The 26,047-nt window shown below is 36.0% G+C and overlaps 1 protein-coding gene across 3 annotated transcripts in view; it reads left to right on the forward strand.

Moving 5' to 3' along the window:
- The window catches only part of WDR17 (WD repeat domain 17), a 106,659-nt gene that overhangs the window by 20,199 nt on the left and 60,413 nt on the right, over nucleotides 1-26,047 (forward strand). Inside the window, exons 1-4 of one of the 3 annotated variants that reach the window (XM_032869836.1) lie at nucleotides 6,281-6,342; nucleotides 7,032-7,146; nucleotides 17,893-18,021; nucleotides 25,393-25,576. In XM_032869836.1, the coding sequence (XP_032725727.1) occupies nucleotides 17,899-18,021; nucleotides 25,393-25,576 (307 nt within the window). In that variant the 5' untranslated portion in view covers nucleotides 6,281-6,342; nucleotides 7,032-7,146; nucleotides 17,893-17,898. Of the gene's footprint in view, nucleotides 1-6,219; nucleotides 6,343-7,031; nucleotides 7,147-17,892; nucleotides 18,022-25,392; nucleotides 25,577-26,047 lie in introns of those variants that run through there. The other 2 variants (XM_032869834.1, XM_032869837.1) reach the window with 2 other exon arrangements.

Consider the following 26,047-nt stretch of genomic DNA (forward strand, 5'->3'; position numbering starts at 1 on the left):
AGTGTTTTGTACCAGCAAAATGTGCTCATTAGCGTAATTAGCATAAAAGAAAGATTGTAAGATTTCTAGAAATCTCTCTCATGGCTGCTTCCTGTCACTACTTCCTTCTGCCTGAAGAAAATTCTCTCATAACTTCTAATAGTGTAGATTAGTTTTGCTTGTGTTTAAGCTTTTTATAAATAGAATCATGCAATATGTATGTTTGACTTTCATGTTTGACTTTGAATTCTTACTACATTTAGGGTTTATCCATTTTGTTGTACATAGTTCATTTTAATTACTGTATGCCAGTGTATGACTGTATTACAATTTTTATCTCCCAGATTGGGGGAATCTGGTTCTTAGAGGAGATTTGTGTCTTTTCCTCCCCAAGCCTTTTCTGGGGCGGCCAAACTATGTTTTGTATTTAGGGTGGGTGTTGAGTAGGAGACCATTTTTTTTGCATCTCCTCAATCAGTGGCAGATCTGTGCTTTGTTTTGGTATAGGCTGGGAGTCTGAGATGCCTTCCTGCCCACCCCCCAGGGACAGACAGCTTTTGCTTCTTCCCTTCTCCCAGAAGTACCTGGGGTCAGGAAGGAGGATTTTCTGTCTCTTCCTGGAGACAGGTAAGATTTGCTTTTTCTCTTCCCCCATTGTCCCTGGCAGTGAGGGTATTTGTTTTCTCTCTCCTAGTAGTTGAAGGATTTGTTTTGTATGAGAGGAGGAGTCATGCACATATATAGTGTTTCATGCACATCAGCTCTCTACAGCCAGTTGCTTCCTGCATGTCTGAGCCACTGAGGGGGACCATGTCTGATTTGCCCCTAATCTTTCTCCTAAGTACCCAGTTGAGGCCCGTGGAGAAGATCTCAAAACTGAGTGCAAACCCAACTTGCATCTAGTTATTCTAAACTGATGCTCTGATTCACTTTGGCCTTTGGGGAATTACTTACATTTTATCTGATTTGGTTTTCTTACCTGCTTTTGTGACAGTCACCTCTTTCTCCTTTGCCTTGTCAATGATGAAACTATTAGTGTGTTCTCTCTCTTCAGAGAGGGGCCTGTTGCTCTCTGGAATTTCTTTGACTGCTTTCCAGCCTGAAAATTTAATGTTATCTTACTCCAGAGGGAACATATACTTTTGATTTTAGAAAGCAGTAGGGTAGGGAAGACCAACCGAATCCCGTCATTGAATTTATCTGAAGCTGAGCCTCAGTCTTTGTAAGGGACAGTCTCATTCTATTTCAGTCTTAGTCTTAAAATATAGACCCAGGTAGCTCTCACTGAAAGGACACCAATATTACATCACTTCTTTCTTTGTCAGCATCTGAATTCCAGTTTTTTTTTCCCTCAGGCCCCATAGAAATACTGAAGCTCCCCATAACTTTTCAGTATTTTAGCTACTACTTTTATAGGCAGATCTTATTGGGGAAGAAGTAGAATTCCCTGCCCCCCACCCCTCAACCCTGCCACTACCACCAAAGAAAAAGTGCCTGGCTAGACCCTTTGAACTTCTCTTGGGGTTCTTTTTTGGTTTGAGATTTTAGATATTTTTATCCAGATTTTCTAGTTGTGCGTAATAGAATTAGAGAGGTGTGTATACATATGCGATATGCATGCAAGTGTATGTCTGTGTGTGTGTTTGTGTATGTCTGTACACACTTGTCAGCCATTGCTGGAAGCCAGGGTCTTGTAAGTAGCAGTCTTTTCAGTTTATAGAATCATTCTGAGGTTTCAGAGCACACCAGGTAAACTTTGTGTCTGCTCTCTAACTCAGACTTCCTCTTGACGTTTTTATGTAGAATTATAATCTGGTTGGGATGGACAGCTCCCCCAGATTGTATGATGTAATGCTTTTGTCATCTGCCCTTCACTGATAGATGCCTCAAGAGTATCTGTTCATAGTAAGGATAACAGACAGATGGTCCCCGATCACTGTCATCTTGAGGCCCTTAGCATGAGGCCCGTGTGCATATCCTGAGTCTTTCCCAAACCCCATCCTCTCCCCTAACCTATCCTACCATGACTTTAGGCAGGGCAGATATAGGCAGATGAAAGAGAATAATTGTGAGCAATGCCATTTATTTTATACTTCATTCTACCCTGTTGGAATAAGCAATGGCCTGTGCTTATCTCACATGTTTACTTAGTTTGTTAGGAAGCTTAAACTATAATTTCTGTCTCATAAGACAGCAGAGATGGGGACTGATTAAGAGAGTGTAGGAACTGCAGATAGTACAGTAGGTAAGGGATGAATTTCGTACAGAAAAGATGGCTTGCAAACAATTTCAGAGGATGAAGCCAGTATCTTGGTCTAAGATATCAGGTAAAACTGGATGGAAAAATCTAAATGTAGAATCAAAATAGACATCACAGAGCCCAAACATTAGGATGGGCAGAACATGTCATTTTACTCTGTTTAGGGTTTTAAACAGGCACGAGTAAAAGAAAACATTATCAACTTAGGCAGAAGAAAGCAGAAATAAACATTTCAGGATGTGGTACAATTAGGTTCACATAAAATCACAACCAGAGAACTTATAGTACTTTCATTTCTAGACCAGGGACTGCTGACATGGGTCTTGATTTTAATCCCCATATTTATAGTAGGATGTTGATGACTGCCCAATATGACCAGCTTCTCAGAAAGAGAGCAGGCCCTACTTTACTTAAAATAGCTATTTCTCCTACTTGGTCCTCACCATTCATTCTAATTCTAAAGAATTACAAAGCACTTCTGTAAAGAGAGAGTCCTAGCAAAATGGAAACATCACATGCACATGAATGGATCATACAAAATGTGCTGATTACTTTTCTCTTATGAAAAGAAAAACTCAACTGTTTCTCAATGATTTTTAGAGTTTGAAAAAGAATGTGAGATAACTCAGATTCCTTATATAAATATGTCTTGCTATATTTGGTTCATTTTAAAAATCCTATCTTTTAAAACTGTTTTGCTAAGGACATAAGCATAACTCAATAAATCTTGCTTATTTCCTACAGTCAGTAGACCCCAATTTCCTCATGTAGGTTAAGGTGAGAATATTGATTTAATCAACTGATCTTCCTGGAGAGTGCCTCTCGTCCTGTACTCAAAAGGTAATGTGTCAGTTAGCTATTGCCACAAATACATTTTGTTATCAACCACTCCAAAACCCAGCAAAATACAACATTAATGATTTATCATGCTCACAAGTATAATACTAGGGTTTTATAACAGGTTTGGCTGGGCCGAGAGGTTCTGCTTCTCACTTAGATCTGTGGCAGCTCTCCTCCTGGTGTCTCTTGTCCTTCTTGGACCAGCAGGGTAGCCCTGGAATGTTCTCGCATTGATGGCTGAGGCACAAGGGTATGAATGGAAGTAGGCCCTTTAACCAGAGCTTAGAACTGGAATAATCTGACTTCTGCCCACGTATCACTGAGAAAAACAAGTTACAGGGCAAGTCCAAAAGCAATAGACGGTGGTTTACAGTCTGCCTATGACAAGGTCATGGCAAACAGATAGATAAAGAGAGAGATATAAAAAAGTCAGAACTGATAATCAAACTTCAGGTTACTTGTGTGTTTGGATATGAATGCCTGCAGGAAGTTTTCTGACAATACACAATATTTACTTCATTCTCTTTATTTTCTTTAACCTGATGTGTCCCTTTGATTACTGTTTCCTTCCATCACTAGTCATAGAGGTAGTAAGAACTTTCTGACTCTGAATTAAGTTAAATTTGTGATTTTAGCAAAAATTAGTCAATTAGACCCCATGAACTAATGCCCAGATAAAAAATCTATGGACTAAGTGCCACAGTGACTGTCTTCTCCCTGCCTCAGTTACTGCTCAGTGATCATGACATACTTCCCCTCTGAGGTCAGCTACAGGCCTTAGCTCTGCCCTCCAGACAGTCCTAACCCATCAGGCAGATGTGTGAGTTGAAAACTGTTGTTCTTACACGAAATGAACCACATTCCATTCATTCTCAGATCCTCAAAACACCTGACTACCATCAGGAAGTATGTATCCTTATGCAAGGTAGTATTTCATCTGGGATTACATGAGATATTTTACTTTTCTTAATTCTTATAAATATGGTAAATAGTGCTCATGGAAAAATACCACAAAATAAAGCATCGAACTATTGTGTGCCCTAGGAACAAGGTATTCGCTTTAAATACATTGTAGTTAAAATGACATAATAAATATTCTTGTGCCTGATATGATTATAAAATAATTTAACCAATTCAAGTTGGCATTTAATTTTATGCTTAAATGTCTTAAATGATTTGATTAGCCATTTCCCTATAAGGAATTGAATAGTAGTCCATTTCATTTGCTGGTGAGTATGTTACTGTCACTTGGATACATTTCTTTAGACCCTTTCCAGGTTTCAGAAATATGTAAGTTTATTTCATGTGAATTGCCATTAGTTGACAGACTTCTAGGGCTGTGAGTGTCAATTCACCGAACAAACATTTTGTATTTTCTATACAAAGACAAATAAGGTAAGTTCCTCTGTCTTGGGGAACTCATAGTTTGTATCTATGCAAGTAATCAGTATCTAATCCTTGCAGACATGTAAATAAAGGCAAGCAGATGAGGAATTTGGTGCATTTGAGAGTCTTCAAAGAAGGAGCATTTTTAAATTGTGTCTTAGAGGACCATAAATGTGGCAGATCTCATTATTCACAGCAAAAGGGGAAGGACAGCTCAGGCAAAAGCATTTAGAAACTAACAGGCACAAAGTGGTGATGGTACAGGACGTGTTCAGGAATAGCAGTGCAAGCAGGGGTATGAGTGAGGGAACGATTTTATTTGTTCATCCAAGACATGATGAGGGGTTTCACTAAAACATTGACATGAGAGATGGAGAGAAGGGCCTTTTGAAGAGATATTTTAAAGATCGTTTGAGAAGACTTGGTGATGAATATAGTGGAACAGGGAGGGGAAGGTGACGGAAGAGGCGGAGATGGTCACCCTCTCGAGCATAACGATAGTCACTGAAATGGGGAATGTAGGAGGAAGTGAAGAGTGTTCCGAGGTGGTTGAAAGGGTCCAGAATCAGGAAGTCATTCAGATATAAACAAATATAACTAGAGATTCCGTCAGCCCTACAACTTCCTGTGGAAGTGAGAGCCTGTTCCCAAACATTTTGACCTGAGGCTTCAAGCAGATACTGGAAACTATTTCTGGAAAAAAAGAGAGAAGAATTAGTTTGAAGAAGAGTGCCATGTTCCATCTGATAAATTTTTAGAAATAAGGCTGTTTTCAGTCAGCCATGATGATGCTTTCCACATATCCTAGAAGTGTACCTTCGTTATACCGGAACAAATGCTATCTTAGTTTAGGATACGAAGAATGAGACACTCAAATTACCCAAACATTTTCTTTTTCTTTTTCTTAGCCCCCTGCCTCCACTCTATCTCTTCTTTCCTTTTTTTCTCCACGGAGGTGTCATGGTTTGATGTTTTTAAGGAGGGAAAGGTCAGAGCTCGCTGCTCTACGTTCGGTGAACCTTCTGAACCTTAGAGGATAATTTGAAGTCCACGTATCCTCCAGTGTACCAGGAAGTCTCTTACTTAGCGTGGCTAGTAAATAGTGTCTTCCAGAAGTGATTAAAATGAAAAAGAAGCCAAATTCATGTGATTTTGATTCTCTGTGGAACATATTAGCCCTCTACTAAGTGATGTGGGGTCTCTAAACTTTTTGAGGCCCTTAGGTTATTAGCAATCAGCTAACCGTAAAATGATTTAACTCTTAAGTGCAGAGATGGAAACAAACAGAAATACAGACTTGGCCTTGTCATTGTACACCTTTAACCTAGAAGCTTTCTTCTGGTTTTATCTCCAACTCCTAAGGTTGAAAATAGAACTACTTTCCTGCCCCCTGTTGCTTTGTGGTTTCTCTGGATTCGTTATTTGTAACTTGGTAACTTTTAGATGTAATTTGTCTATTTCTTGCAACAGTTGAATCAAATATGTTTTTTTAGAATGAAAACTGAAAGCCTAATGTTTGCTAAAGCATTTGCTGGTACTATACAATGTAATGATTATTTGATTTTTCTTTCCTATTTGAGTATAGGCTTACATTTTCTGGTTTAGCATTATTTTTACAGATACTATTATTTGTAAATTATTAAAATTGTTTCATCTGAAATGTTTGTAGGCTTCTAGCTTCATGTACTGAACAACATTTCACAAGGCAGATTTTGGTAAAGCTGTGTGGTTGAAACCCATTATTGTTACTTTAGGTGCTGACTATTCTGATGCCGACTTTCCAATTGCCTTGATTAAAGTAGAAACGTTCTATGGCTTGGATGACTTACATTTCAAATTGGTTTGAGCAAGATGATTGGTATGAAGGACTACAAAGAGTAAGATATATTTATGTTGTGATTATGATTTTCTGTGGGTTTTTCTGCTTACTGCGCACGCAGCTGTATTTCTTTGTAATTTATGTTGCAGACACTTTTGCATTGAAATATTTTGAGGGTAAATAAGATACTTGGTAGATTCCAAAGCAGAGGTAAGAAGATAGTATATAAATATAGTCATAATCGTACATTGATGAAAAGATTTTTTTTTCTGCCCTTGTTTCATGAAATCTTAATATTTTCAGAATGTCTTCAGGCTTGAAATATAATATAGATTCTTGTTAATGAGATTAATGTATAAAAATAGCAATACTTTTAATAGTCATTTTACATAAAGGAAAACATTTAATGAAATAGAAGATGTGTATGATAATACTATATATTACATTAATATTGTAAAAGAAAGTGCAAAAATTTTCTGAAGAAAAGTGCCATGTTCTATCTGATGAATTTTTAGGCAATTAATTATGTTTCAAAAGATTTGCATTGTTACCATGGCAACTTTTGTATAGTATTTTGAAAATGGCTGTTCTGATCTATTATTGCAAGAGTATTTAAAAGTGCACCTAATCAAAATGGATTTAGTATAAAATAATACGATGTCGTTTTTATTATTTTCACATTTTGAATGGAAGATTTCTTTATTATTTAAATGAAAGCACTTTGTGGATTTTTCTTTTCTTACACAGCTGGATTTTTCTTTTTATTAATGAGTGGAACCAAGAGCCAGAGTATCTTCCTGCAGTGTCTCCAGCTTTTCTCCCTGTCGAGTCAGAGGGCAAACAATACCAAAGATAGGAAGCAGTGCGTTTCTCTCCTGCCTTACTTCCACGGGGTCCCTCCTCCACATGTCCATGAAAGACATTTTCTCAGTATTTTACTTCCTTTTCCCTATATTTTTAATTGTAATTCCTCAGCAGTTTAAAGCTTCCTGCCTTTGGGCTTTTCCTAAAAAAAATTTTTCCCCCCCAATTCTAAAGCAAGCTGGTAAACATCTCTGCAGCCGGTTAATAGCAAACTCCGGAGAATAATCATTGTGTTAGGGACCCTGAAGTGTTCTCAAAGAACAGATTGAGAATCAGTGGGTAGCTTGTCATTCTGAATTTCAATCTTATCCCTCAATGATGGAAATATTCCAGCTTATGAGTTTAATAAGTCCCACTGGACTGCACACACACTGCAGTGCCAGGACCCCGTGTTTGTGTTATGTGTGTGCACTTTAAATGTAATGGTAAATGCATTTTTGATGTTGAACCAAAGGATTTTTTTTTTCAAGTATAGCCCATGTATTTCTCAATGGGAGGGCATACTAACTTGCTGAAATGCTTTTCACTAAAATTGGGTGTTCCTTTAGTGACTAAGGGTAGTTCGTAGAGATGATGGGGATTCAAAATCTTGTTTTCCTTCGTGACTCCAGTCTGCCCTTTAATACTACCATCGCCCTTTATAAATGAACTCCTGGCTGAAACCTATTACAGAAACAGCTGTTACTATATATAGATACAGTTCAACCCTGTAGTTACAATATTGTTGTCTTCGTGAGGTTGAGCTTCTCAAGTTTTAGTCAGTTCTTACATAGATTCAGATGAGAGTGAAAGATACTATTCTAAATAATGAAAACTGGCACATGAATATGGACTTCAATTTCTTCTAAAAGTATAGTGTATATTTCTCAGATGATGTGTATGTGCATATATGTCTTATGTAATCATCAGCATTCAGCATAGCAAATTTTTCAATAGAAATTTTTTCTGCTAATTTATTTAAAAGCAAAGTTATAACATTGAAGCGTGGGGTTTATAATGTCCATAGATAACGACATATTTGATAATAGTACAAAGGACTGTATGGGGTGAATGAAAGTATGGTTGTGGGGTTAGTACATTTTGCATGAAGTAGAGCAGTAACTCAGTGTACAACAGATGCTGGTGAGGATGCAGGAAAAGGGGAACCCTCTTACACTGTTGGTGGGAATAGAGTATTCTTTTAAATGTTCACAGGAAAAGATAAGTTGGATTTTTTAGTTAAAGTTGTAATTTAGAAATGCAGTATTTGAAAAACCACATACAAGTGTGAGTTTGATCTTTAGTACAAAATTATGATAGCATTATTTTGATATAATTAATATTTATGGCATAGGTATATATTTCTGTAGATACGTGGACACATACATATGAACTTGATTTTAGCTTAGTTTTACAATTTTGCTTTTGGCAGTGTTGTAACTCTAGCTGTATTTTAAAGTTCATTGTGATTATTTCATATCAACATTTTCTTGCATATTCAGAAGTGAACTTTAATATTATACAAATCTAATGTAAATATACTCTTACCACTTGTTTTTTAAAAAATTTCTTATACTTAATGTGAACAGCATCTTTACTGTAATTATAATGTGTGTGTTGTACTTTGTATGAGATTGAAACAAAAAATTGAATTTGCAAAAAATTGTCTTTGCAAGTAGGCTGTTGCCAGGCTTCTAACACTGTCACTTATATGTGGGGTGACACAATGCTCAGACTTTCTTCCTGAAGCTTTTGTAACTCTCCATTATTCAGTGTACCACAGGGGCTTAGTACTTCGTCTTTAAAGTGTGCATGTTGTTTCTGGGCCAGTAAGATTATATTTTTCTGAAGCAACAAATCTTTAGAATGGATGTGTAAATTCTTAAATCATTCACCTAAAAATGCAACCTATTCTAAAGTAAGGATACAAAAAAGTACATAATATTTATCTGAAATCTATAATTAACTGTTACATTCAGTTAATATATGCTTATTTACCTAAATATGTCACATTTTTTTTAGGATTTATGTTTTTAAAAAGGCATGTATTTTGGAATATACCTGCAGTTCAACATTTTCCATTTTTAGTAATGCAGGATCATTAGTTATGTAACCATTCATGCTGACTACAAAAATAACAAAAGGTTCCAGATGTTTCTTTTTTCTCCTTAGCAATTACAAACATCACTTAATAAAAGCTACATCATGTTACATATATTTTTAATAATACTTTTGAAAAATAATGTGGAGATTTCAAATACTGCCCATTTATTTTTTATTTTTATATTTTTTAAAGATTTTATTAATTTTTGCTCGAGAGAGAGAGAGTACGAGCTTGAACAGGGGAGAGGGGCAGAGGGAGAAGCAGACTCCCCTCTGCGCAGGGGACTCCTTGCAGGACTCGATCGCAAGACCCTGGGATCATGACTTGAGCTGAAGGCAGATGCTTAATGACTGAGCCCAGGTGGCCCAGTACTGCCTGTTTAAATACCTAATTAAGATTTAGAAATGCAATAGTATTCATATATTTAATGATGTACATTTTTTTCAAATTTTATTCAAAATCATAGATCTTTACAATAAATTGCCATTTTGTTTTATCCTGCTTATTACTTTGATGGTTGGTTTGGACAAATTATTCAACTTTGAATTTAAAAAGGAATTAAGTTGTTAGCTTGTAAGACTTGTGAAAGCTGCTTAAAAGCAAGGTCATACCAAATTATATGACAATATTGAAATTTTTATATTCTCTACACTTGGAAATTAAAAAGTAGTAAATTTTAAAAAGTAGTAAATCAAAATATACTGATAATTAAAGTAAAAATACATTGACAAAATGGATTTTGAAGTAACTTATTTATTTTTAATACATAGCAGAGGGACTTGGAGTTTCTAGTCTGGCAGTTAAGGAGCTTAGAAGTCTTCACTCTGGCCTGAAATGGTAAAAAGCTGAACAAACTGAAAAACCAACCACTCTTCTTAGATCTCTAAGAGAAGTGAGGTTACGAGGCAAATTACCACAACCTTTTAGAGCAGAGAACATCAGAATTATCAGACCAAGAATTTAAAGAAACTATGATTAATATGCTAAGGATTTTAATTTTAAAAAATAGACAACATACAAGGACAGTTGGATAGTTTAAGCAGAGAGATGGAAATTCTAAGAAGAATCAAAAAGAAATGCTAGAGACCAGAAAGACCAGCAAATGACAAATGCCTCTAGTGAGCTCATTAGTAGACTCGTTAGGACTGAGGAAAGAATTTCTTAGCTTGAAGATATGACAGTAGGGATTTCCAGATCTGAAAAGAAAAGCGAAAGAAGAATGGGGAAATAAAAAGCAGAATAGAATATCCAAGAGCTGTGGGACAACTGAAAAGGTGTGCCATACACCTACTGGAAATACCAAAACACGAAGAAAGAGAAAGCAACAGAAGCGACAGTTGAAGCAGTGACTTAGGATTTCCCCAAATTAGTGTCAGATAGCAAACCACAGACCCAGGAAACCCAGGAAATATGAAACATGATAAATGCAAAAAACAAAAAACAAAACAACAAAACTATACCTAGACAAATCATATTCAAACTAAAAAAAAAAAAAAAAAGAAAGAAAGAAAGAAAGAAAATCTTGGAAAAAAAACCCAGAGGAACAAGTATAAGAATCATATTCAACTTCTCAGAAACCATGAAACCAAGAAGAGAATGAAAGAAATATTTAGAGTGTTCAGAGAAATAAAATACCAGCCAAGAAATCCATACTCTGTGAAATTATCTTTCATGAGTGAAAGAGAAATGAAGACTTTCTCAGACAAACAAAAATTTGGAAATTTGTTGCCAGTAGACCTGCTTTACAACAAATGTTAAAAAAAGTTCTTCAGAGAAGGTAAGTGATATAGATCCAAAGCTCAGATCTGCATAAACAAAGGAAGAGTATTGGAGAATGTATGAGTAAAGGTAAAATAAAACCTTTCATTTTTCTTAATTGTGACCTTGTTAACAGTTTGGACAGTTTGTTTAAAAGAAAAACACAACAATGGATTTTATTATGTATGCTTTTTTTTTTTTTTAAGATTTCATTTATTTATTAGAGAGAGAACACAAGCAGGGGGAGTATCAGGCAGAGAGAGAAGCAGGTCTCCCACGGAGCAGGGAGCCCAATGCGGGGCTCGATCCCAGGACCCTGGGATCATGACCTGAGCTAAGGGCAGATGCTTAACTGACTGAGCCACCCAGGTGCCCCAATTATGTATGCTTTAATCACATATATATACATATGCACATAATACATACACATGTGCTGTGTTGCTGATGTGTAAGTGAGATGAGTGACAGCGGTGATACAAGGGATGGGAAGAGGACTCAGGGATATTTGGTTATTATAAGGTGTCTGCACTACCTGAGAAGCGATATGGTGTTAATTCGAAAGTAGACTTGGATTAGTTGTAAATCTATATTATAATGTCTAGGATAATCACCCATAAAAAATTTTAAATGAGACATAATTGATAAGCTAAGGAAGAAGAAAAAATTTGATCATATAAAGTGCTCAGTTGAAACCACAAAAAAAAGGAAAAGTGTGGAAGACAAAAACAGGAACAAACCGAAACAGTAAAAATGGGATAGATACTAATCCAGGTGTATCAATAATTACCCTGAACATCAGTGGTCTAATGCACTAATAAAAAGACAGAGACCCAACTATATGTTGTCTACAAATAACTCAAATTAAATGTTAAGACATATATGGATTAAGAGTAAAGTGATGAAGAAAGACACACCATGCTAACACTGATTTAAAGAAGCAGTATAACTATGTTAAATTCAGACAGAACAGAATTCAGAGCAAGGGTAAAGAGGGACATTACATAGTGATGAAAGGGTCAGTACTCCAAAAAGACATAATAGTCCTTAATGGGTATGTGCCTTAATAGCAGAGTATTGTAATAGATGAGGGAAAAATTGATAAAAGTGCAAGGAGAAATAGATGAGCACACTATTATAGTTGGAGACTTTACTACTCTGTCAGATTGAACAGATCTGCCAGACAGAATCAGGAAGAGCGAAGTTGAACTATATAGCATCTCCAGTCAACTATACCTGATTTGCACCTATAGAACCCTTCCTCCAGCAACGGCTGGTTGCACATTCTTCTCAAGCTCACATGGAACATTCACAGACCATATTTTGGGCCATAAAATACATCTCAACATCTTAAAAGTATAGAAATAATATAGAGTCTTCTCTCAGACATCAGCAGAATTAAACTAGAAACTGATAACAGAAATGTACCTTGAAGGTCCCCAAATACTTAGAGACTAAGCAAATAACACGTGGATCAAAGAAAAATAGCATTTTGAACTAAATGAGATTGAAGACACGACAGCGTAACTTATGGGATGCAGCAAAAGCAGTGCTTAGAGGAAATTTATACTAGAAAAGAAGGAAGATCTAAATTTAATCTTCTAAGCTTCTACCTTGGAAAACTAGAAAAGGAAGAGCAAATTAAATCCAAAGTAAGGACAAGAAAAGAAATAATAAAAATTTAGATCAGAAATCAGTGAAATCAAAAATAGAAAATCAGTAGAGAAAATCAACAAAACTAAAAGCTTTTTCTTTGAAAAGATCAATAAAATCTATAAGACTTTAGCTAGACTAAATAAGAAGAAAAGAGAGAAGGAACATATTACTAATACCAATAATGGAAGAAGGGATATCGCTATATAACCTATAGACATTAAAAGGATGATATGAGAATGCTACATCAATTTCCTACCCCAAAATCTGGTAACCTAGATGAAATGGACCAAGTCTTAAAGATAGAATTTGCCAAACTCACAGAAGAAATATGGAATCTGAATAGGCCTACATTTTAAAGAAATTGAATCAATAATAACATTTAATGATATTGTGATTTGTAAGAAATATATATTTAGTCATTCAGATGACCCCATTTCCCAAGTGTTGAGGGCCCTAAGTATGTCTTTTGTTATGCTAATAAGGTGATTTTTAGATAGCACCTAAAGAGGGGGACTGATTGCTGGTGGAGCCAACCTATGATTAGAGGGTTACAACTTTTAGTCCTACCCCTTGACCTTAAGGTGGGAGAGGAGAGGAGTTAGATATTGAAAGATTGCCAGTGGAGAGTGATTTAATTGATCATGTCTTTATAATGAAGCCTGCAGGAAAACACAAAAGGAAAGGGTTCAGAGGGCTCTCCAGTTTATGTGGCCTGAGTGGAATCTCCTTGCCCCTTTCCACATCCCTTGCCTTAATGAATCTCTTCTATCTGGCTGTTCCTGAGTTATATCCTCTTTTAATAAACCAGTAATCCAGTAAAATATTTATTTGAGTTCTTGAGCCCTTCTAGCAAATTAAAAGACTTGAACAGACTCTTCACTGAAGATAGATGGCCTGTAAATATATGGAAAGATGTCCAACGTAGGGAATTACAAATTGAAACAATTGTAAGTTACTACTGCATCCCTATTAGAATGGCTTCCCCAAAACACTGACAACACCAAAGGCTGGTGAGGATGGGAAGCAGCAGGAACTCTGATTTATTTCTGGTGGGAATGCAAATGGTGCAGCCACTTTAGAAGACAGTTTGATCATTTCTTATAAAATATACTCCTATTGGGATCCAGCAATCACCTCCTTTGGCACACTTTGTTATTTACCTAAATGAATTGAAAACTTATGTTGAAACAAAAACCTGTGCATGGATGTTTATAGCAGCTTTTTCATAACTGTTAAAACTTGAAAACAACCAATATGTCCTTCAATAGATGAATGGATACATAACCAGTGGTACATCTAGAAAAGGGAATATTTTTCATTGCTAAAAAGAGATGAGCTATCAGGCCATGAAAATACATAGAGGAAACTTAAATGCGTATTACTAAGTTAAAGAAGCCAATTTGAAAAGGTTACATACTGTATAATTACAATGATACAATATTCTGGAAAAGTCAAAACTATGGAGAGTGTAACAGTATCAATGGTTTCCAGGGGTTATTGAGAGAGGAAGAGATCAATAGGCAGAACATAGAGGATTTTTAGGGCCTCGTGTCTATTTTATACATTTCAAAATGGTGGATATATGACCTTCTACATTTGTCAAAACCCATGGAATGAATAACACCAAGAGTGAACCCTAATGCAGACTATGGACTCTGGGTGATGATGTTGGGTCAATGTAGGTTCATCATTGTAACAAATGTGGTAGTCTGATGGGAGGTATCGATAGTGGGGGAGGTTGTGTGTAACTGGGGGTTAGGGAGTGAGTGAGAACTCAGTAAGTTCCACTCAGTTTTGCTGTGAAGCTAACACTGCTCTTAAAAACAATTTATTAAGCTTAAAAAATATTTTAAAAACAGCAGAAAGTAAAAATTTTAAAAATGATTCCATTTTACTTGTTTGCTTAAATCTTTCTCGTATGTTTCTTTTGTAGTTATGAGCTCAAAATTTGCTTAAACATAAATCAGAAACCATTTTCACTTACACACAGACTTTATTAATAATAATCATAGACTCCAGAGATAAATTACAAAAGCCTATTTGAATCATCTCATGGTTGAACTAATTATATATGTTTTCAGTGAAAAGTAATGTTGTAATATTACTAGTTAAAAAAATACTTATATTTTAAAAATTTGTCAGGAATGCTAGTGCTTGAGGGAATGCAGGTGCTGAGGCAGGGGTGGGGGAAGGGAGTAAGAAGAGTTTTATAGTTAAGCACTCAAAGACTGAAGTATGGTTTGGTTACATGGAATTTTTCACTTCAAATAACTTTTTAGTCTATTAAGAAAAAAAACACACTAGTTCCACTCAGATGAGGGGATTTAATGGGATGACGATAGATTTGGGGAAGAAAGAGGAAAGAAGAGATCTTTTCTAGAAGGTGGAAAAATGAAATAGAAAAGACACAAGAAAGTAACTTTTTAGTAAATTGGAGATGATGTAACTGACTAGACTAATTGCTGAGCATTAAAATAAAGGAGAAATGCAGTGTTGTGGTCAGTACATGATTCCACTGATACTGAAGAGGAAGCAGATGATAAAGAGACACTGCTGTATTTTTCAATGATGGTACCAAGTATCGTTGGTTCAGAGTAGCTTATTTTAAACCACTAGGTGTCCCATCCAAGTAGTAACCAGGCCCGACCCTGCTTAGCTTCTGAGAGCAGACGAGATTGGGCGTGTTCAGAGTGGTATGGCTGTAACTCAAAACCTCAATGAGATACCACCTCACACCAGTCAGAATGGCTAACATCAACCAGTCAGGGAACAATAGGTGTTGACGAGGATGCAGAGAAAGGGGAGCCCTCCTACACTGTTGGTGGGAATGCAAGCTGGTGCAGCCACTCTGGAAAACAGTATGAAGTTTCCTCAAAAAGTTGAAAATAGAGCCACCCTATGACCCAGCAATTGCACTACTGGTATTTACCCCAAAAATACAAATGTAGTGATCCAAAGGGGCACGTGCACCCGAATGTTTATAGCAGCAATGTCCACAATAGCCAAACTGTGGAAAGAGCCCAGATGGCCATCAACAGATAAATGGATAAAGAAGTTGTGGCATATATATTCGATGGAATACTATGTAGCCATCAAAAATGCAATCTTGCCATTAGCAACAATGTGGATGGAATAAAGGGTATTGTGCTAAGCAAAATAAGTCAATCAGAGAAAGATAATTATCATATGATTTCATAGGTCATATGAGGAATCTGAGAAACAAGGCAAAGGATCATAGGGGAATGAAGGGAAAAATAAGACAAAACCAGAGAGGGAGACAAACTATAAAAGGCTCTTAATCTCAGGAAACAAACTGAGGGTTGCTGGAATGGAGGGCTGGGGTGGCTGGGTGATAGACCCTGGGGAGGGTATGTGCTATGGTGAGTGTTGTGAATTGTGTAAGACTGATGACTCACAGACCTGTACCCCTGAAACAAATAATGCATTATATGTTAATATAAATACATACATACATACATACATACCACGAGGCGGCAGGGTAGAGAGAGAAGAGACAGGTTGAGGTGGATGGTTCCTGGGGATACATTGAACAATTAGTTACCTATTAGACTTGTGTCATAGTTCAGATGTATATATATATATTTATGTATTAATGTTTCATATGTGTGATATTTTACATGTTGTGTTAAAGCAATAACATTTTGCTACTAAAATAATATAAAATTTTTGAACCACATAAACAAAGTATTGATTAAAAATTGAGTTGGTATGTTAGTCAGTGTGACCCAAATTTATTATATCTGCTGGGTATTTACTTAATTTTTCAAAAATATTTTAAGGTTACAATTGCTATTTATTATTTTTCCATATTTTAATCAGATATAAATTAACAGTGAAAAATTGATAATTGCAAGGTATAACTTTGTGGTATAAGTGAAGATTGTCTCATTTATTTTTTTAAGATTTTATTTATTTGACAGGGAGAAAGAGATCACAAGTAGGCAGAGAGGCCGGCAGAGAGAGAGGGGGAAGCAGGCTCCCTGCTGAGCAGAGAGCCCGATGCGGGGCTCGATCCCAGGACCCTGAGATCATGACCTGAACTGAAGGCAGAAGCTTAACCTGCTGAGCCACTCAGGCGCCCCAAGATTGTCTCATGTTAAGAGTCCTCATTTTTAGACCAATATTTTGACCGTATTAGAAAAGATATCATATAATGGTCTAGATTCTGCCTTGAAAAAGCTTTTTTGGGTCAATTAATGTATTCTTGAATGCCATTCTTGAAGTAACTACATAGGGTAATATTCAGGATAGGTTTTTTGTTTTTGCTTTTGTCTTGGTGTTTCCACTATATCTGGGTTTTCAATAGGATCATAGACTTATAAACATCCTCCCTCTTGGCTTCCTATTCTCCAGCATCCTAGAAGAACTGAGTTTATACATAGAGTCACAGAAACCCTGGAGCTGAGAGGAGTGGTGGGGAAAACCTCTTTCAGAGGGTTCTTTTAGATGGAAGGAACAGAGACACGAGGTTAGATTCCTGACTCCAGCTCATGCTTGAGGCCGGCTTGGAGCTGGGCCTCCATCCCTGCTTGCTGAGTCCCAGCTGGACTGATGCTGCCTGTTTACTCCACCGTCCTCTGCTGGCCACATCAACATCTTATAACCAGTAGTTTCCATCTTCCTTCTGTCCCATCTTCACAATGAACAATATTGTTGACGTGGCTTGTCTACCTGCCTTGTGTACCGCAAATACTTTGTGCAAAGACACTGAGTCACTATAAACACAGTGATGTTCCCTGGCAGAGGCCATAGTCCTCCCAATATTGTTTTACCCTTGAATTTGCTGCTTTGAATGAATTGCCAGTATTTAAAAATTGGTAGCTTTTACGCAGAACTCTGGATGCTTCCATTTCCCTGGAAGTTTCATAAATCTGGCAACAGGGGAGGGCCTTCTCCAGTGGCACTGGAGCCCTTTACGTAGAATCTGCCCCTTCTGTTTCACCGTGGTCCCCATCGCTCCTCTAGGATCCCCAGTCCTCAGCCCTGTGTTCTTTGTCCTTGATCATTTTCTAATCTCTTGCTTTTCAAATTTGAATTACATGCCTTGATGTCTCTAAACATTTGGGGATTTCAGCTCTCGTTCTCTGAAAGTATACCCTGAGATCAATAGTCCTAGTAGAAACTTTTTTTTCAGGGCATAAAGATAAGGATTGATAAAGATAGCTATAAAAGAATTAAGTTTTTTGAATAATGAAAGTGACTGATATTTCTCGAAATTTGGTTTTCAAGGCAAACATGTCCCAGGTCAGGCAGGTGGGACTGCTGGCTGCGGGATGTCAGCCGTGGAACAAGGACGTGTGTGCTGCCAGTGGAGACAGGTTTGCATACTGTGCCACTCTGGCCATCTATATTTACCAGGTAAAATACTTTGGTTGCTTTTGATTTCTCATTTTATTAGGTAAAATTAACATTTAATACATATTTTAAAATCCCTGTTACATAAAAGTTTTAAAAGTACTGTAATGTAATTGATATTTATATTTTGTTGCTGTTTATACTATATTGGCTTTATAATTCAAGCTTTTAGAAAATGCTTATATCATAGTTTCAAGTTACTAGAAAAATCTTAATTGATTTCATCAACCTTTATGTGCTGTTCGTCAGAAGGAATTTCTTCAAGAATTAAAAGCTTCCAGTTTATGAGTGATGAGCAATTAGCACTTAATGCTTTTAAAATGTATCTCCATATAAATAATTGGAATTCATTTATTCATTTGTTTCAGACTTTGCTTAGTAGCATTTCATATGAGAAAAAAAAATCAGAGAATATGGGTTATCCATTAGAGAGCATTATATTAAAAACCATGCAGATATAAAATATTTTGAGATATTCTTGAGATACAAACCTTTATAACTCCTTTTCTTCATGTCTGAACTCTATCCGAACATTGCTCTTCAGTTTCCAGGCTGAAGAGCCCATGGCCTTCCGAATTGCCCCAGATCGAGGTGCTATAAACATCTTAAATCCAGGTCACACTTTCTTAAACCTGGAGTCAGCATTTCTGTGTGAGCAGCCAACCACTCGTCTGAGCCACGGACGTGAGGGTTAGCTCTCTTTGGCTCCTGCTTCTCACTCCTGTATTTTAGGTTAACCAGGAGCAATCTAGGGTTTGTAGCCTTCTCACCCAACTATTATAATAGTCTCTTACTGTCCTCTTTGCCTCTACTTTGACTCCCTCTAATGTACACTTCGGTGTAGTTGATCGTCCGTCATGCACATCCGAAGTTTTCAGTCTTCAGCGGCTCCTCATTGCTTCTGTTCACATGCAGACTTCATGGTGTGACGCTGTTTTGCACTGTTTCCTCCTCTCACCTTGTTCCCCGAGGCAGACCATGCTAATTGTATTTTCTAAGGCATCTCAGGCTCTTTTGTATCTTGCCTTTGCTTACACTGATTTTTCCATTTGCCTGTGTTGCCTGTTTGGAGAATGTTTTCTCATCTTTCAAATTTCAGCTCAAGTGCATAAACTCTTTTCCATATTCTGCCTTTTCCGCTTTTGTGATAGCAAAGGACCTTATAAAACGGACTGCCTCTCTGCCTGCTTCCCTTTACCAGAATCCGTCTTCCTCACCTTTGAATTTCTCAAGTTACTCTGTGCTCTCTGGAATTTAAAAGATACTCCTTAAATATTTTTTGAATGATACATTTTTGTTGTTGTTGTTTTGAAACAACAGTGCATTTCAGTGAAGAGTGAAAAAAATTATTGCATTATTCTGGAATAAAAATCTTTTCAATTCCCAATAGTGTAGTTTATTGAAAATTGAAGAAAAAAATAGCATTACTCTATAAACTAGTTAATTTCCCACAATACTGAGATTTTATGTAGTCCATTATTCAAGGTTATAGAAACACCCAGTAATCAACCTGAGTTTCAGTATAACATATCAGTCTAAGTAAACTATTCCTCCAGTGAGTAAGGACATTCAGAGAATGGATGAAGGCAGAACTTATTTTTTTTCATGTTCACATTTGTCCAGTTTTATGATGACATTTTATGACTTGAATATTTGGGAAGATTGAACTAAAATTATTAACATAAAAAACCTATGAAGAAAATTTATGTGTTATTAAAGGCTGAAACAAACTAAGAATCATCCTGATTTAGATAGTAAAACAAACTCAGGTGACAGTTCATTACAGAGTTCCCTGTAAAAACTTGTTTCAAAGTATGCAAATAGACGATTACATTTATATTAAATGGTGACATTAACATTCAACTTATGTTAATCAGTATTGTTTTAAATGTCATTGTCTAAATTGAAGTGCTTTGAAAATTATGCTACATAAATATAAAATATTAAGGTTATTTTCAAAGGGAATATTTATTAAATCATACCTAGGGTCAATGTACAGTCAGAGCCTGATAGTCTGTCACACTCTTTATAACAATACTGATGTTTTATCACATCTGTCTGAACTATTAAATGATACTTGTAAATGCCATAAGAATTTTCCCTTTGACCATTGAATTGGGATGCAATAATATATTAACTACTCTAAAAATAATTTATGGTGCAGCTGAATATAATGAAATAGACTCGTAATACTGAACTGTAAATATAATAAGAATGTATTAATAAATTAATCCCCATATGTATTTATATTGTGCTTAAGATACTACTTGGATAATTTGCATAGTAAAGCCAGTGAAGATCATTGATAGCTTCTTCATGTACTTACTGTGTTTATAGACTCTTCCACTGAATTTCTAACGTATATAGCAGTTTTTCTATTAGATACATTAGACACATTCACAGTATTTACCACAGATAAATCACTGAATGACTTAAAACTTACACACCTATTCCTTACAAACCTATTCCTAAATATACAGAAAATGTACTTAAATATATTTAAACAGGCCAACTTAAGATGATTGTAACTGCAACACCTCACTTGTACTTGGTTCTTTTTAACAATATTTCATCTGACATTGTTCAGGAATAGTTGAAGTTCAAGTAGTGAGAAATATAGAAATTATAGAAGGGAAACCTTAGGAAATAATTAGGTTGTTAGTCAAAATTTTATATACATTGATGTTCGCTACAGCATTATTTGTTATAGCAAAATTTCAAAGTGGCTTAAGTGGTAAACAATAGCATAGTGGTTCATTTCTTCAATAATAACTGAATCTCTTCCATTGGCCAAGTATCACTAGGCACTAAGAATGAAACTATGAACAAATCAGGTAGATTCTTCTCATTGGATTCATATTCCTAGTAAGGATGGGGGCAGGGAGAGGTCAATAAATAAATAAATAAATAAATAATAAACGTTTCAGGAAGAAATGTGTTCTACAAAAGCTATAAAAACAGGTCATATGTTAGAGTCATTGACACCAAAATCAAAAGCAGCAAAAGCAAAAACAAGTGGGACTATATCAAACTAAAAACCTTCTGCACAGCAAAGGAAACCATCAACAGAATGCAAAGGCAGCCCACTGAATGGGAGAAAATATTTGCATATCATAATCTGATAAGGGGCTAATATCGAAAACATATAAAGAACTCATATGACACAATAGCAAATTAGACAAATGATGTGATTGAAAAATAGGTAGAGGATCTGAGTAGACGTTTTTCCAAAGAAGACATGCAGATGGCCAACAGACACATCAAAAGAAATCTCAACATCACTTATCACCAGGGAAATGCTAATCAAAACCACGTTGAGCTATCACCTCACACCTGTTAGGATCTCTATTTTCAAAAAGACAAGGAATAACAAATATTGGGAGGATGTGGAGAGAAGGGAACCCTGTGCACTGTTCATGGGAATGTAAATTGGTGCAACCACGATAGAAAACTCTGTAGAGTTTTCTCAGAAAATTAAAAACAGAACTACTGTACGATCTTACATTTCTACTTCTGAGGGTTTATGTGAAGGAAATGAAAACACTAATTGAAAAGATACATGAAGTCCCATGTTCACTGCAGCATAGCCGAGACATGGAAGCAACCCCAGTGTCCATGATGGATGAACAGATAAAGAAAATGTGGTCTAGGTATGCATACAGTGGAATACTATTTAGCCATTAAAGAAGGAAACTTTGCCACTTGCTACAACATGGATGGGCCTCAGGGGCATTATGCTAAGTGAAATATGTCAGAGAAAGACAAATACTATATACTCTCACTTATATGTGGAACCTAAAACAAAAACAAAACAAAATAAAACTGAACTCATAGATACAGAGAATAGATTGGTGGTTGCCAGAGGCAGGGGTAGGGTGGGGTGAAATGGGTGAAGGGAGTCAAAAGGTATAAACTTCCAGTTATAAACTAAATAAGTCACACGGATGCAATGTACAGCATGTTGAATGTGGTTAATGACACTGTTGTACAGTGGGAAGTTGCTCAGAGACTAGATCTTAAAATTTACCACAAGAAAAAAAGCTGTAACTGTGTGTGGTGATTCTTAAGTAGGCTTATGTGATCATTTAGCAATATATGCAAATATCAAATCATTATGTTGTCTACCTGAAACTAATATTATATGTCAATCATATCTTAATTAAAAAAAAAAATAGGGGCGCCTAAGCTGGTTCAGTTGGTTAAGCAACTGCCTTTGGCTCAGGTCATGGCCCTGGAGTCCCAGGATCGGGCTCGCACCTCATGGGGAGTCTGCTTCTACCTCTGTCCTTTTCCCTTCTCATGCTCTCTCTCACTGTCTCTCTCTCAAATAAATAAATAAAAATCTTTTAAAAAAATAAAAGATAAATAAAAATTTAAAAAATGTTTTAAAAGGATCAAGGATAGAGTCATGGGACAGGTTTTGGGGTGGGTGTATAAATTTATTTAGTTGTTGTGGTCAGAAAATACCTTTGTAAAAAGAGGCATTTTTGGACTGAGAGCTGAACAGGAAGGAATGAAAAACCATGAACAAATAGATGGGGAGAGCATTCAACGCCAAAAGAACAGCAAACATAGGCTTTAAAGCAGAAATAATTTTGCCATAATAGAGCAACAAGAAAGCCAGAGTGGACAAGCAGGAACACGATGCCGAGTGAGCCTTGCAGATAGGAGAGGTTCATAATGTGGGACATCGGATGCCATGCTGCAGTTCGGATTTTACTGCAAGTATGTGGTTGAAGAAAGAATGGTGTAAAAAATAGTTAATGTGATGTTGATTGGAAACCCTCTTCAATAATACTGTGAAAGGTTCATAATTTGTTAAGAGGAAAAGCCAGGTACAACAAAATGGCATATACTGTATAATCCCAAACGTTGAAAATGTGAGAAAGAAAAATTCACTGATTAATGGCACATTTACAAAGGAGATCGGAAAATTAGGCTATTTCTTTTTTCCACTTACATGCAAGAGCACGACATAAGCCCCATCCAAAAAGCAGTAATAGAAAATGGGTCTAGTGATACCATTGCTCTGCAGACTTTAGACATCTTAATAAGGTAATAATGAGCAATTAGTTTATTTAACCCAATTTTTTATTGAAATACAGTTAGCATTCCAAGTCCTATTAGTTTCAGCTGTACAACATATTGATTCAGCCATTGTATACACTACTCATGGTCATGACGTTAAGTGCCATCAACATCTGTTACCATGCAGTGTTTTTACAGTATTACTATCTGTATTCCCTGTGATGCACTTTTCATCTCCATGAATTATTTATTTTTGTAACCGGAAGTTTGTACCTCTTAATCCCCTTTATCTATTTCACCAATCCCTCCACCCACCTCCTCTCTGGCAACCACCAGTTTGTTCTCTGACGTTAAGAGTCTGGTTTTCTGTTTGTTTGGATTTTTAGATTCCACGTGTAAGTGAAATGATACGGTGTTTTTCTTTCTCTGACTTATTTCACTTAACATGATACCTTCTACCTCCAACAGTGTTGTCACAAATGGCAAGATTTCATTCCTTTTTTTATGACTCGGTAATATTCCAACACACACACACACACACACACACACTACATCTTCTTTATGCATTTATTGATGGGTACTTGAGTTGTTTATATATCTTGGCTATTGTAAATAATGCTGCAATAAAAAATAGGGGTGCACCTATCTTTTCAAATTAGTATTTTCATTTCTTTGGGTAAATAGCCAATAGTGGAATTGCTAGAGTATGTGTAATTTCTGTTTTTAATTTTTGAGGTACTTCCATACTGTTCCCGTGGTGGATATCCCAGGTTACAGTCCCATCAAGAGTCCTTTTTCTCCACATTCTCACCAACACTTGTTACTTCTTATGTTTTTGATTTTAGCCATTCTAACAGGTATAAGGTGATATCTCATTGTGGTTTCGATTTGCATTCCCTTGCTGATGAGTGATGTTGGCCATGTGTATATTTTCTTTGGAAAATGTCTATTTAGGTCCTCTGTCCATTTTTAATCAGATTATTTGTTTTTTGGGGGGGTGGTGTTCAGTTTTATAATGTTCATATGTTTTAGATGTTTCTTTATATGTTTTAGATATTAGCTCCTTATTGGATATGTCATTTGCAAATATCTTCTCTTTGTGATGGTTTCTTTCACAGTGTAAAAGCTTTTTAATTCGGTATAGTCCCAGTAGTTTATTCTCTTAGCCTAAATTTTTTCATTTAAACCTAATTGAAAAATTACAGAAAAAATATTCCAAAACCAAGAGTTTTTTCCCCATAAGTAGATATGGATATGGAAAATATAATAAGGCTCTAAATTATTATGTATATTTAAATGTACATTTATTTTTATTTGTTTAAAATTATTTAATTTCAATTCTCTTATTTTTTTAAAAACGGATTTTTTTCTGCTCATCATCACTTATTAGGGAAATGCAAATCAAAACTACACTGACATCTCACCTCACACTTGCCAGAATGGCTAAGCACAAGAAAAAAAAATACAAACACAAAAATAAAAGCACGAGAAACAAAAGATGTTGGCAAGAATGTGGAGGGAAAGGAACCCTCATGCACAGTTGGTGGGAATGCAAACTGGTTTAGCCACTGTGGAAAACAGTATGGGGGTTCCTTAAAAAGTTAAAGATAGAACTACCCTATAATCCAGAAATCACACCAGTAGGTATTTACCCAAAGAATACAAGCACGCTAATTCAAAGGGCCGCTTGCACCCCCATGATTATAGCAGCATTATTTATAACACCCAAACTGTGGAAGCAGCCCAAGTGTCCACTGACTGACGAATGGATAAAGAAGTGGACGGCATATAAATGGAATATTGCTCAGCCGTAAGAAAGAATGACATCTTGCCATTTGCAACAACATGGATGGAGCTACAGAGTATGACGCTAAGTATAATAAGTCAGAGAAAGACAAGCACCATAATGATCTCACTCATATGTGAAAGTTAGGAAACAAAACAAGCAAAGGGAAAAAATAAGAGAGGGAGAGACAAATCAAGAAACAGACTTTTGATTATAGAGAATAAACCGATGGGGAAGTGGGGAGGGAAGGGGGAAATAGGTACTGGGGGTTACAGAGGACGCTTGTGATGAGCCCTGCTGATGTGTGGAAGTGTCGAGTCACTCTATTGTACACTGTATCAGCTAACGGGAATTAAAATAAAATTTTTAAAAAATGATTTCTTTCTTTTGATTGAATACACTTAACACTTGAAAGCAAACCAAGGCTTGAAATGTGTTCATACCATGTTATTAGGTATACTAATTTTCATGTAGGTAGCTTTTTAAAATTGTGATTATTAATGAGAAGTGTGTTATCTAAAAAGAAGCACTGAAATGTCTTATTTATGTATTTTTTTTAGTTGGATCACCGTTATAATGAATTCAAACTTCACGCAATTATGTCTGAACATAAAAAAACAATCACAGCTATCTCTTGGTGTCCACATAACCCTGATGTGTTTGCAAGTGGCAGTACCGATAATTTAGTCATCATTTGGAATGTTGCAGAACAAAAAGTCATTGCTAAGCTCGACAATACAAAAGGTATATTTATAACTGGGTTTTATTTTACTAAATGAAATATTTTTATTTTAATAAGCAAAATATTTTATTTAAATTAGCTCAGGTTTTAAACTGAGCTTTTCAAACTTTCTAGTGCTAATCTATGGAAGAAATTTCCTATCATGACTCATTGTACATATGTATAAAAACTGAAACAAAATTTCATGAAATATTTTATACTTAGCATGATGATCTATGAAAAATGATCAATACCAAATGATTTCATTAATATGTAAATATAGCAAAAATTCCCAAAATAAATATAAAAATAATAACTGGTGAGATTTTCTTAATAAGACAATTGGTCTAGCCTGTTCATTACTGTGTTCCAATCTGAAACATACAAGGACAGTGTTACACATGTAATCAGTGCCCTGCTGAGCTGGTTTCTTTCCTATATTTTTAATTGGGTCAAGACAGAAAGTCCTAGTTCACACAAGTAGGTCTTAGTGA

This window comes from Lontra canadensis, unplaced genomic scaffold (genome assembly GCF_010015895.1).
Source record: "Lontra canadensis isolate GAN:19392208 unplaced genomic scaffold, GSC_riverotter_1.0 scaffold39, whole genome shotgun sequence".
NCBI lineage: Eukaryota > Metazoa > Chordata > Mammalia > Carnivora > Mustelidae > Lontra > Lontra canadensis.